Source organism: Tursiops truncatus, chromosome 16 (assembly GCF_011762595.2).
Source record: "Tursiops truncatus isolate mTurTru1 chromosome 16, mTurTru1.mat.Y, whole genome shotgun sequence".
In the NCBI taxonomy this organism is placed as follows: domain Eukaryota; kingdom Metazoa; phylum Chordata; class Mammalia; order Artiodactyla; family Delphinidae; genus Tursiops; species Tursiops truncatus.
This window is the reverse complement of record NC_047049.1, coordinates 10,788-24,490: the sequence shown is the minus strand read 5'-3', so window position 1 is coordinate 24,490 and position 13,703 is coordinate 10,788. Positions and strand designations below refer to the sequence as shown.

The 13,703-nt window shown below is 50.1% G+C and overlaps 1 protein-coding gene across 1 annotated transcript; it reads right to left on the bottom strand.

Annotated features, from left to right (window-relative positions):
* Window positions 1-457: 457 nt before the first annotated feature.
* On the bottom strand, window positions 458-9,176 carry SYCE1 (synaptonemal complex central element protein 1). The gene is made up of 13 exons (XM_004313831.4): window positions 9,029-9,176; window positions 5,579-5,641; window positions 4,882-4,941; window positions 4,461-4,535; window positions 3,727-3,774; window positions 3,424-3,478; window positions 2,629-2,718; window positions 2,318-2,381; window positions 1,453-1,519; window positions 1,259-1,382; window positions 1,079-1,189; window positions 857-944; window positions 458-611 (listed from the first exon to the last, which is right to left on the bottom strand). The coding sequence occupies exons 1-13, from the start codon at window positions 9,096-9,098 to the stop codon at window positions 534-536; spliced, it is 993 nt and encodes a 330-aa protein (XP_004313879.1). The 5' UTR covers window positions 9,099-9,176; the 3' UTR covers window positions 458-533.
* Between the last annotated feature and the right edge of the window lie 4,527 nt (window positions 9,177-13,703).

Here is a 13,703-nt window from a genome sequence, read left to right as displayed (position 1 = left end):
GTCTCAGGTACAGGTTTTGTGCCTATGCAGGCACAAATTACATTTAGGCTCCAATTACATTTCTTTTTCTCAGCAAATCAGTGGGGGCTGTGGGCATGGAACTGACTGGCTGAGGACCCTTGGTCCTTGTTGGGATTTCTGAGACTCTGTGGTCTAGGCCTGAATAAGGAATGGAAGAAACTATCACAGGCTGGGTTTTCAGAACCCCTGGGCCTATTGTGAGAGGGTCTCAGTCTTGCATCCCTCTGCCTGGGGACCCAGAACATGTCAAGTCCTAGAGATGAGCAGACCAGAGACTGTGAGGTGGGGGAAGCACTTATTGAGTGCCTGCTGTGGGACTCTGGCTGAAGCCAAGAGGCAGAGTGTGGCCAAGGCTTCACTCAGTCTCAGGTGCCAGGGGTCTTGGGATGGACAACCCCCCACCTAACACAGACTCAGCTGAGGCAGTTGTGTTAATATGGTGCCTTTATTTCCTGAAGCCCATAAGCTCCAGTGCAGGGCATAAGCTCTAGTGCAGGGTGGCTCCTCCTTGCCTAGGAGGGCATCAGGCTCTGCTTAGTGGGCGGCTCTGGGTCTTTCTCCTCACTGACTCCAAGGGGCTTGGGATTGGCCTGCGGGAGGTCAGAGTGTGACGTGGGAGTCTCCTCACATCCCCATGCCCACACCCTCCCTGGGTCCTGCCCTTCCTCACCCCACTGCTGCCAGCTTCTGCACCTTTGCCTTGGCTGTGTCCCTTTGGGAATGCCCTTCCCTGAAGACCATCTTCTGAGCTCTCTGCAGAACCCCTCCTTGCCTCCCCACCCAGAGCTCCTTTCATAAGCTGTCTCTGCTCCCTGACCCAGATGCCAGGACTCACAGCTTCTCCTGGGCCAGCCCCTTCCTCTTGATTGCTCTGGCCTTGAGCAGGGACCTGCACTCCAAGCTTTTCCAGCTCCTCCTTCAGCCTGGACAAAAAGGGGTAGGGGGGTAGGGTAGGAGGGTAGGGGGAGAAGGGAAGGATTGTAAAGAGACCAAGTGACAGAGTCTAGGAGGGAGCAGAGACTCCCTTAGCCACCTTCCCCTTGGGGACCACGCCTACCTCTGCCTCTGCTGCTGCAGCTGCCGGCACTTCTGCTGCAGCTGCTCCTGGCGCTGGGCAGCAGCCTCCAGGAACTCCCCGGCCTTCTTGTTCTCCTCCTCAAACAGATGCCTGAGGGTGGGCGTCAGTGATGGCAGCACCTCTCCCTCCCCGCCGCCCCCCGCACCGTCCCTCTCTTACACCACAGCTGCTGCTTCCTGGCTGCGCAGGAAGAGCCCCTCAGTGATTGCCGAGCAGCCCTTGGCTCCGAACTGGGAGCACAGACGATGCTTCACATCCTCCAGCTTTGCCTCCACCAGCTTTTCTGCAGCAGGAAGGGACAGTGGCAGGGCAGGGCAGGGCAGGGCAGGGCATCCCCATTCTCCAGGCCTCACCTTCCTTGAGCAGCTTCTCCTTGCTGCTGTCCAGGGCGGCGATCTCCAGGGCCAGCTGCTCTGGCTTCTGAGGGGTAGAAAGGCAGCCTGTCCACATCTCCTGGCCTCCTCCCATGTGCCTCAGAGAAGCCGATCTGGATCTGGTCTTTACTCTGCATGCCTTACTTCCTGCTGCTCTGGCCCTCCATGCATGCCAGGCATGGCCCAGCCTCAGGGCCTTTCCATTGGCCATTCTGTCCACCTGGAGCTGTTTCACCCCAGATACCTGTGGTGCTATGCTGGGGAGGCTCGTGAGGGTTAGTGTTCAGGAATTCTGCAAGGTTTGAAATCAGCCCTGGGGTATTCGCTACAGGGCATCCTGCAAACACCACAAATCGAGGCTGTTCTCTGGAGAGTCAGTTACCAGCCCAGCCCTGCAGCTCCTTCTCTTCCCGCTCTGTGACCGCACTGAGCCCTTCCGTCCTGACATTCATTCTGTTTTCTTGTTTGGGATCCCCAGGTGGCAAACACCGGCCTGCCTGGTTCCCCACTATCTGCCCTGTGTGTGTGATGGCCCCAGACACAGCCAGGAGTCTCCTTGATGGATAACCCCTCCTTGGTTCATCAGGGCTCCTCCTGACCACTTAAGGCCCCTGGGAGGGCATCAGGGATGGGTGGGCAGGGCCAGTGAAGAGGACAATACCGGGTGGCAGTGAGGGTGACGAGGAACTGGACTGAGCATGATTCTAACACACGGCTGCCAGGGCTGCTCAGGAACTGGGTGCGGCAACTGAGAGGAAGGAGGCCTGGAGGATGACCCCGAGGTTTGGGCTGGTGCTGCCAGAGAAGATGTGGAAGGTGGAAGGAGTGGCCCCGAGTGACTCACGTGGAATTCCCAGAGGCCCTTATGCTGGCCCATCAGATCCTCCAGTTGCTCCTCAAAATCCAACCTGGGGACCAACCACACAGGATGAGGGGCCGTGGGCTGAGAGACGCCCCTCCTCAACCTGGCTCAGGCCGGGGTCTTCATGCAGAGACATGGGAGAGCTCGCCCATGCTCCTCACTCTGCTGGGAGCACCTTTGCCTCCTTGACCCTCCAAGCTTCAGCTCAGCCAGCTCGTCTTCTAACCCCCATTCTTAGCATTCCCCCCACTTACAATGCATCCAGCCCCCAGGCCTTGGGCAATGGGCTTTACCTCAACTGCCTCTGCTTGTTCTTCTCCTGCCCCATCTGGGAGTTCAGGGCAGAAATTCGCTCCTTGCACTCCTGCAGCATGGTATGCTTCCTGGCAAGAGGCAAGGCAGCCGTCATGTTTTCTGAATGTCTCCCTAGGAGGGGCCTGGGGTGGGGCTTCCGCGTCCTTCTCTTGAGGTCTGTTCTAACCTTCTAGATTGAGGTCCTTCTCTGTAACTTTGTGGGAGGGGGGCATGAGCTCATGCCCTCTGGAAATGTCATTGTGAAGACTGGGGAGATCAATGTGGGCATGGTCACAAGTACAGGCACACACACATATTAATCTCATGTGAATTTCTCAAACAGTTTCAAAGTTGGTATGCTAGGGGCTTGGGGCCTCTGGTCACAAAATGAGCAAAATAAAGATTCAGGAGGTAGAGACATGGATGTACAAGTAGTTGGGTGGATGGAGGGATAATGGATGAATGGAGAGAGACTGGTGCACAGATGGTTGGCTTAACGCCTAAATGAAGGGACAGGTGAGTAGACAGCCAAGACAGCCTGCAGAAAGTATGAAGGTATAGAATAAAAACCAGCCGAGGGAATTTAATTGACATTCTAGCAAATGAATGCCTGTCCCCGTGAATGAGTACTCCTAACACTACTGCCTACTGTTGGAGTCAAGGTGGGAAGACAGGCATTTGGCCTCCCCGTTTTAGGGAGAAGATGAGAGCTGTGGGTCTAAGGCCGATTTCCTCTGCTTTCTCTCTCTACCAGAATGGACAGCGCTGAGCAGGGGCCAGGGGGAAGCTCTTACCTCTGTGCCTCACTTTCCTTCTCCTGGCAGTGGAGCCGGAGGATCCTCAGGGTCTCTGCAGGGAGAGGAAGTGAGGGCCCCGTGAGAGCCCATCAGGGCATGAGGTTTGGGCAGAGGTAAAAGTGCTAGATCATGTGGGATCTCTGGAGTTGATGGGACTCTGTCATTTACTGCATGTTTGGTGGAAGCCACAGGAGGGATGCATGGTGATTCAGGTTTCAAAAGGCTCCTACTTCTATAGAGAGAGTGGGCTTCTGCAGGGTGGCAAAGGCAAAAACCTGGAGACAGAGTAGCTGCAATTACCTTGCTTTTTGCTCAAGATCTCTTTCAGGCGTACTTTCTCTCCACTCACTGGAAAATGCAGTAACATGTTCAGGCATCAGAGTCCACACACTGAACCTTCAGGGACTGGGCTTGCCCATGGTCACATGTGTGGTCTGGTACAGCCCTACCCCCAACCCCAGATGTAGACCCCTCAAGGTGAGCCCTAACCCCAGATGTAGACCCCTTGAGGTGAGCCCCTTCCCTCTTGGGCCCATACTCCCTGTAAGCATCAAAGGGCCCTCAAGTTGATAAAGGGTGGCTGTGAGGACCCTGTGGAATGGCAGTGCGTTTACATGGAGGGAAGAGGAAAAATAAACACATTGCATGAAGTTGGATAAGGGCTGCGAAGAAACACATCAAGCAGTAAGAGCCATGTGACTAGGTGTGGGCAGAGTGTGGTCTTTGGGTGGGGTAACTGGGGAAGGCCTCTCTGAGATGGGGACATTTGAGCTGAGAACTGAATGATGATGTGAGGCAATAGGAACCTGTATTATCTGGGGGAACCTCTCCTAGCAAAGCCCCTAAGGTAAGCGTATGCTTGGAGGGTGTTTCCGGAACACTCCCACCCACAGAGTTGGAGCGGGGAGATTGGTAGGACCTGAGGTTGGAGAGGGGGCAGGAGCCCTTGGCCACGGCAAGGATGCTGATTGGAATACTGGGTTCAAGGATGCATGACATTGTGGGGACCTCTGGGTCATCCCCCACAAGCTTACATGAGTCCAGTTCCTTCTGCAGGGTCTCCCAGACAGTCCGGGCCTCTCCTAGCTCCTCACTGGCTTTCTTTTTTGCTGTGCCAAACCGCAGAACATTGTGTAAGTGTCTGTCCTTGCAAACATTTCACATTTGTCTTTAAGCAAACCTAGAGGGGCCCAGATTCTTGTTTCCGGAAGCAGGAAACAAGGCTTCCAGAGCCCAAGCCTTTCTTGTTGGGCTCAGTTGACAGCAGGACAGGTTAATAAACGTGTGAGTACAGCACCTGAATTTAGATGGGCCCGACCAACCCATGCTAAGTTTAATGCTCTGCTCTTTCAAAACACAGTAATTTGGAACAAGGGGCCCTACATTTTCATTTTGCACTGGGCCCTGCCAATCACGCAACCGCACCTGGCAGACAAGCCAAGGTCCTGAGCTCACCTTGCTGGACCTCATTAATCCGGTTAATCAGGACCTCAATCCTGGGCTCTAGGCTTCCGACTGCAGGGAAACAAGGAGGTTGAGTGAAGATGACAGGGCAGGTGAAGGGAGGTGGATGCCCTCCAAGGGCTCACATTCTGGGGAGGGGAGACAGGAACAGATAAAGAACCTGAGTCAGGTTGTGGTTAAGTGCAGTCAAGAGAAACAGAGGAGGGGCAACAGATTACAAAGTGGAGTGGGACGTGCTTCTTCAGATATGGCAAGACCCCTTGAGGGCCCCAAATGAAGTGAGGGGGGCAGACCTTGCTGTTCCCTGGGTGGGGGTGGGAGACAGTCAGTACAAAGGCCTGCCCTAAGGTGGGAACACGGGTGGAAGGTGCCTGGTGAGCAAGCCAGAGGAGCGGAGGTGAGGTGGAGGGAAGGTGAAACCCTGGATCCAGCAGAGTGCATGGGAACCAAATGGACGGCCAGCAAGGGGACTGCAGCTGAGTTTTGGGAAAACGTTTGTACTTTATCCCCTTATACTTGAATTTTGAATCATGGGTTCATATTTTTACTTCAAAAAATTGTTTTAAAAGTAAGAGAGAACAAATGAGTTAATTTCCCAAGGTGGTGAATTTTGGGCCTTGGAATTGATTCCACTTCTGCCTGACCCCAAATCTCAGGCTGAGCCCCAGTTACAGAGGAGACATGTGACCTTTCTGTAACTGCTTCACCATTTCCATCAAGTCTTCAATTTTCTGTGAGGACTTGGCCTGCCCTGTGGAGAGAAAACCAAACATTTAAGAATTATGTAGGCTCCAATAAAGATTTAAAAAAAAAAGAATTATGTAGGAGTGAGAGGCCTGAGGAAGGATCTGATAACACTGGGCCGGGACTGAGGTGGCCTGAGGGCAGGTCTCCAGCCAGAGTGGGGCGTCTGCTCCTTGCCCTGAGGGAGACACTGCACAAGGGATGAACCGGCCCTTCCTGGGCAGACTTTCCTAAAGGGTGAAATGACACCACAGATTTCCCCTTAATAAAACTCAGGGCAAGGAAAGGGGTACACTCTTACTGCTGATACTGTTCAAGGCTTGGCCAAAGCTCAGGATGTAATAATGAAAGAAAAAAAAAAGAAGTGGTATTAAAAACTGGAAACAAGGATTCAGAAATCACTGTTAACTAGTAGGTGGCATAATGAACTAGAAATTTCTAGAGAATATTACCCAAAGAAACCTTACAAGGAATACTGAGAAAATCTAATAAGATGTCTCATTTAAATAAATATAAATAGCTTTCCTATATACAATTGTTATTCTGTAGCCTCCAAGTAAAATATTTCATATTAACTTGCTTATAATCAATATAGGCACTTATTTTTAACTCCTTGATGAATTAGTAGATCTAGGCAATTATTATTAATGGATTAACATCACAATAAAAATAACTGGATATTATGAGCTATGTAATGTAAAAATTCAATGTAGGATTCTTGTAAAAAAATGACACTAATACTTGTTAAGCCTCTCAATCTAAATAACCAATTCAGAGGAAATACAGGGAGAGCGGAACATTTTAAGTGGCACATGGGCATGCAATTAGTAACATCCACACTGGGAAACGTCACAGGAAAAACAACCCAGTTTCTTTAATTTAAATACATTTTGGGGGAAAAGGGAGAAAGGAAGACCCTTACAGACAAAAAGAGATTAAAGAAACGTATCAACCAATTTCAATAAATGGACCATACTTGGATTTCGATTCAATCGAAAGCACTTTTTAAAATGGTGATGACACAATCAAGGAAATTTGAAAACTGACTAGATAGTTGATGAAACAAAGGAATTATTGTAGCCATTATTCACATGTGACAATGCTATTGTGGTTACTTTTCTGCAGAGTGCTTATGTTTTAGAGAGATATATGCAAATATTGGGTTGGCCAAAAGTGCGCCTGGGTTTTCCATACCATCTTAATGGAAAAACCCGGACGAACTTTTTGGCCAACACGGTATCTATGCATGATATGTTATGTTGCCTGGGATACTTCGAAATGAAACAGTGGAGTCGGTGGTAGGGAGTGGGTGAGGATAACGAGGAAACAAGATTGGCCAAGAGCTGATAATTGTTAAAACTGAAAGATGAGTTCATGGGGTAATTATACTTTGTTCTTGACTTAAGAAAATGTTTTTAGGACTTCCTTGGTAGTCCAGTGGTTAAGACTCTGCACTCCCAATGCAGGGAACCCGGGTCTGATCCCTGGTCAGGGAACGTGATCCCATATGCCACAGCTAAAGATCCCACATGCTGCAATGAAGATCCCGTGTGCTGCAACTAAGACCCAGCACAGCCAAATAAATAAATAAGTAAATATTAAAAAAAAGTTTTTAAATTGAAGTATAGTTGATTTACAATAGTGTTTTAGTTTCAGGTGTACAGCAAAGTGATTTGGTTATATTATATATATACTTTTCAGATTCTTTTCCATTATAGATTACAAGATATTGAATATAGTTCCCTGTGCTATAGAGTAGGTCCTTGTTTCTATTTAGTAGTGTGTATCTGTTAATCCCAATCCTAACTTAACTCTCCCACACCCCTTTCCCCTTTGGCAACCATAAATTTCTTTTCTGTGTCTGTGAGTCTATTTCTGTTTTGTGAGTAAGTTAATTTGTACCAGTTTTAGATTCCACATATAAGTGATATCATATATTTCTCTGACTTACTTCACTTAGTATGATAATCTCTAGGTCCATCCATGTTGCTACAAATGGCATTATTTCCTTACTTTTTATGTCTTAGTAATAATCCATTGTATATATGTACCACATCTTCTTTATCCATTCATCTGTCAATAGACATTTAAGTTGCTTCCACATCTTGGCTACTGTAACCAGTGCTGCTATGACACTGGGGTGCACGTATCTTTTTGAATTAGAGCTTTCGTCTTGGCCGGATATATGCCCAGGAATGGGATTGCTGGATAATACAGTAACTCTATTTTTAGTTTTTTTTTTTTTTTGAGGAACCTCCATACTGTTCTCCATAGTGGCTGCACCAGTTTATATTCCCACCAACCGTGTAGGAGGGTCCCCTTTTCTCCACACCCTCTCCAGCATTTATTATTTGTAGACATTTTGATGGTGGCCATTTTGACCAGTGTGAGGTGATGCCTCATTGTAGTTTTGATTTGCATTTCTCTAATAATTAGCAATGTTGAGTATCTTTTCATGTGCCTGTATATTTTTTTGTATGTGCTTAAATTTATCCATAATAAAAAGTTAAAAAAAAATAAAGCAACCAACCAATCAAACAATATAGAGAAGGTAAATAATCATTTCTACGTAAGAATGGAGAAATGGAGAGAACAATTAACCAAAAACTACACAGATGGCTAATAATATTTGAAAAGACGTACTACTTCAGTCATAATTAAAGAGATGGAAATAACATGTTGCATCTAGCAGGTTGGTAAAGATTAGTAAGTCTGATAAGGCCCAGTGTTTGTGATGATGTAGGGAAACTGGCAGACTGTGGAAACTGATGCAACCTTTTGGAGGCCAGTCTGGCTACATCAACATTTTGAAGACAAATTCCACTTCTAGGAATGTATCCATCAGATATGCTTGGTTAAGTATGCAAAAGGTATGTTAAATGACACTGAAGCAACATTTATGTCAAAACTGGGAAAAAAACGTGAACGCCCATCAGTAGAGAACTGCATGGGATTTAGCTGTTCCCTCCCCGTTTTCGTACCACCACCCAGGCTACAGGGACCATCCAGTCCATGCATCTATATGTTTTGTGTGATCCTCTAGGAAGGTGACCAAAAAGGGGGAAAAATAATTTAAATGTTAAAATTGGTGCCAGATGGGCTACTGCAAAGCCTTTACCCACTAGTCTTCCTATCATCTGAGTGTGATATCAAGTCGAAAGGATGTCCTCTGCCTACTTTTAGCTACTTAAACGGAGCAGATGGGGCAAACGAGGCCAGCGAGAGGTGTGTGAATGTAGGACGCGGGCCTGTGGGTGAGTCCTCGCGGCTGCCGGCAGAGCCGCCGAGACCCTTCCGGAGGGGACGAAAGTCGTTTTTCCCCACGTCCGCCCTGACTCGAAGCGGCGCCCGCGTGCGCTCCCTGCCCGCCCAGCCCTCTATCGCCCGGCTCTACCTCCGGCCTCGTCAGCCCGACCCACGGCTCCCGCCTGCTTCGCGCTCGAAAGCTCCGAGCGCCCCGCCATTTCCTCTCAGTCTGGCGCCTCCGCTTGGATTGGACGGAACGCACGCCGGGGGCGGGGCTCCCTCAGCACGCCTGCGCAGTGCGCCCCGCGCCGATCCCTTCGAGAGCGGACCGCGGAATAGACAGTTGGGCAAGCGCCAGTGCGTATGCTTGAGGCCTCCCGGTGCCGATTCAGGGCAGAGCAGGCGAGGGCGGCGCCTGGTCTTCCAGGCTTGCGATTGGCCGGTTGAGGAGCCGTGGCCTGCGAGAGTGTAGAGGCCTCCCTAGAGCCCGCCCCACGTGACGTCACCTGCGTTGCGGCGAGTGGGCCAGAGCCTGGCGGTGGGGAGCCGAGTTTGACTTCCGTCTCTGCAGGCTTAGGCGAGGTTTCCGGTTTACCGCAAACCTCCGCGTGGGCGTTCTGCACCGAGGCCGTGAGTTGGCCCCACCAGACTCATCTTGGCCGCTCTTCGTGGCTGGACGCGGAGGAGAGGGCAAGGGTGCAGCGAGACCCTGATTCTTCCCAGCGTGATCCCGAGGCTGGCCCTGCCTAGCGTGACACATTCTCAAGGGAGGCGGGGCCGAAGGGTGGACGATGTCGGGTCTGTAGGGCGGGCTGGGGGTGCAGAACTGGCGCGTTCCCCTGTGGGTCTGGAAGGACCGTGGTGCACCTCAGGGCTGCATGTGGAGGGGAGGTTCAGCCAGGCTCCCTGCCGCGCGCTGGATGGGGCAGAATTCACGTTTTGGGGGAGGCCGGTGGACCTGGTTGCAGGCGGTGCAGGTGACAGTTACCAGCCTGAATCTGGACATCTGAGTGTTCACTGTGCACAAATTCTGTTCCAAGACATCCCACCCCTCGTCTTCCTCACCTGTTGACCGGGATCCAATCACGACAGTAACAACGAAGTGTGAGGAGCAGTTTTGAGAACTACCTGTGAAAAGCTTTGCTCTAAGAGCTGCCGTCAGTTTTCCTCATCTGTAGTCTGGAAATAGTAATAGCAAACAAGAACTAACATGTAAGGAGGGCTTCCTGTGCCAGAACAGTTCCTATTCTCGTCACGGTAGGAGATTATTTCATGTAATCCTGTCAAAGGACAACCTGGCTGGACTCCCCCTCACCCACTCTGCTCAAGCCACCAGCCTCCTTCCTCAAGATAAATAGGCTCAAGCCCACCTTAAGCCTTTGCAAAGGCTGCCACCGCTGCCACATGCACCCTTCTGAAGTTTTCAAAGCTTGAACGGTCACATCAATGTGAATATGCTGTCTAAAAATCCAGAGCTCTCATGATATGGATAAGGTTATGAAAAGTCACAGAGTAGGAATTAGGACTCAGGGTCCAAGCAAAAGTCTGATTGGGGACCAGGGTCAGGGGAAGGGTCAAGAGTCAATGTCAGAGGCCATATTCAGAGTCACTGTTCATTGTTAGGATCAGCATCGAGGTCGGGGACAGGGATAGGAATTAGAGACTCGAGACCATGGCCATTCCCGCCCAAGATCGTGGTTCAAGTCAGGGACTACTGACCCAAACTATGGCAGAATGGACCGTGATCTCCTTGCTACTGGGGCTACTTCTTTGGGAATGAACTGATATATGCAAGATATGGACAGACCAAAGTTCAAATGACCCTTGAAGCCAGAACCCGTCTTGTACAGACTTCCTGGGGTTAGGGGCTAGGATCAGGATTAAGGACCCTAACCCCTAGGGTTAGGGTTGGGCTCTGGCTCAAAATCCAGGGTCAGTGTCAGTGTTGGGGGTCAGGGTCAGTGCTAGGCTAGAGTTTAGGGCTGGGGTCGGGGTCAGAGTTTAGGGTTATGGGTCAGGATTAGAGAGTCAGGTTTGGAGGGTTAAGATTTAGAGCTTAGGGGGTCAGGGTCCACAGTCTAGGGGTCTGGGGCTAGGGTTGTTACAGTTTAGGATTATATATAGGGGGATTAGGGTTATAGGTTAGGGTGTTAGAATCAGAGGATCAGGGTTAGAGTTAGGTTTAAGCATAACTGGTCCTCTTCCGCCTCCTCACTCTCCATCTTTGTGAGGCGTCCAGGAAGGGTAGGAGTGGCCCAGGGTCACACATGAGTCAGGAAGGTAAGCTGAACCGTTGATTTTCTGTACCCCAGTACTGGGCTCTGTTAGAAGAATGAAATGTCTACTCTGGTCACTGATTGTTTCAAATCTAACTCTACTCAGTCAAGTGTTGTGGAGGGCCCCAGAAGTCCCACAGGGTGTCCCTCTGTCCTCCCACCCTCTGTCTGCCCACTCTGTCTGGGCAGCCCCAGATTCCAGCACAGCCCTGACCCACAGAGCACTCAGAAGACATGTGTGGGTTTATATAGGACTGGGGGTAGTGACCTGCCAGCCCCCACGTGCTGCATACTTGAAGGCTGGTTGGGCCCTCCTGGGACTGAATGGATCCTTTGTCCTATTCAAGTGGCCAGCAGTAGACAGTCAGGTCTTAGCCAGGACAGCCCTTGACCTTCAACCATCCAGGCAGGCATTTGCAGTCCTCTAGCTCAGGCCAGCCTGGGCCCTGTCAAGCCCTTGTTGCCAGTCACTGAGCTGACCATGTTACTGTGCAATAGAATAGCTACCTGGGCAGCATAGACAGACCCCTGGGTGGTTCAATTCCCTACATCCATGTGATTGAGAGAAGTGTCTCTTCCCTCACAGCCTCATAGCCTGCCAAGAGAAGTAATAACCCTCCAACACTGAGTGTGGCCCTGGCCACAACATCCAAACAGCAGACTGTTACCCCATAATTCTTTGGCCTTCCAGCTGTAATAAACTTTTGACACTCATACTCGTTAAGACTCAAGGATATGGGGGCCGCTGGGCCTCGCAATGGGCAGTTTCTCACTGGGGCCGCATGGTCTCAGCGCGTCATGTGAGCTTAGGGCTCGGCCCTGCGTCCCGCAGAAAGCCTGCCAACTGTGGACTGCGTGGCATGGAATAACCCTTGAAACTCCTACTGCTTCACTAAGCTAGAGTTTCCTTACCACCCAGCGTTCGGTCTCTGCTCTTTGTAAAGGAGAGAGAAAAGACTGGAAAGTGAGCAGTGTTATTCTTCAAGGACGGGCGATTAATATGGCCAGGGGCCAGGTGTGACTCCTGGGCTCCCACCTCCCAGAGTCACAGATGAGGTCTGTGTGCTTTCTGAGGCACATGGGCAACCAGGGCCAGTCTCTGATGTGAGGACCTGATGCCCAAAGCCAGAGCCTTGAGTTTACCACCAACAGCACAGTTGCTATTTTAGCAAGTGGAAGATCTTCTTGCTCTCAAGGGAGGACAGTATGAGTTGCCCATATGCTAGTGCACAGTCTCTGGTCCTGTAAAACGTGATTACACGTGAGCATGAGCTCTTCGATGCTTTCTGGTTCTGGAAATCGTATAGGAGGTGGTTCACAGCAGGTGAAGCTAACGCTGTCAGTGGAGGTGGTGAAGCCAAAGGTCTGCAGTTCAGACTGAAGGTGCCTATGTCAGTGTGCATACAAGAGAAAACCATCTCGTGTGAGTGTAGGTCAGGCTCGTTTAAGAAGAATGCAGTCGGGCTTCCCTGGTGGCGCAGTGGTTAAGAATCCGCCTGCCAATGCAGGGGACCCGGGTTGGATCCCTGGTCCAGAAAGATCCCACATGCTGCGAAACAACTAAGCCCGAGCGCCACAACTACTGAGCCTGCGCCCTAGAGCCCACGAGCCACAACTACTGAAGCCTGCGCGCCTAGAACCCGTGCTCTGCAACAAGAGAAGCCACTGCAGTGAGAAGCCCGCGCACCGCAACGAAGAGTAGCTCCCACTCGCCGCAACTAGAGAAAGCCTGCACACAGCAACGAAGACCCAATGCAGCCAAAATATAAATAAATAAAATAAAATACAAAAAGAAGAATGCAGTCATGTTATGCCTATAATCTTTTTTTTTTTTTTTTTTTTTTTTTTTTTTTGCGGTACTCGGGCCTCTCCCGTTGCAGAGCACAGGCTCCGGACGCGCAGGCTCAGCGGCCATGGCTCACGGGCCTAGCTGCTCCGGGGCATGTGGGATCTTCCCAGACTGGGGCACGAACCCATGTCCCCTACCTGTTGGCAGGCAGACTCTCAACCACTGCGCCACCAGGGAAGCCCCAATGCCTATAATCTTGTATCTTGTGCCTATCCTCAGGGACCCCATCCTCAGTTCCTGAGGCTCCTACAACTCACAAACAGGGATTCAGATTCCTTTTTTTTTTTTTTTAAGCAGACTGAAATAATCCTTATGTCAGAGAGACATATTTTGGGGTGGCATATTCTAGTCACCTTGACATAGATGTACCCCAATTTGCTTATGCATTCATCTATTGAAGGATATCCTGATTTCTTCACGTTTTTAGCCATTATGAATAGTGCTGCTGTGCATAATTGCATCCTTGTTTGCATTTGGACATAGATTTTCAAAGCATGATTGTTGGATCCCAAGGTGAGACTTGTTTAGCTTTGGAAAGGAAAACTGCTAAACTGTCTTACAAAGTGACTGTACAGGCATCCCAAAAGCAAGGAGGGAGAGTTCCTGTTGTTCCTCATGCTCTAGCAATTGGTATTGTCACATTTTTGGAGTTAAGCATTCCTAATAGGTGTGGTGTGATATCTCATGATTTTAATTCC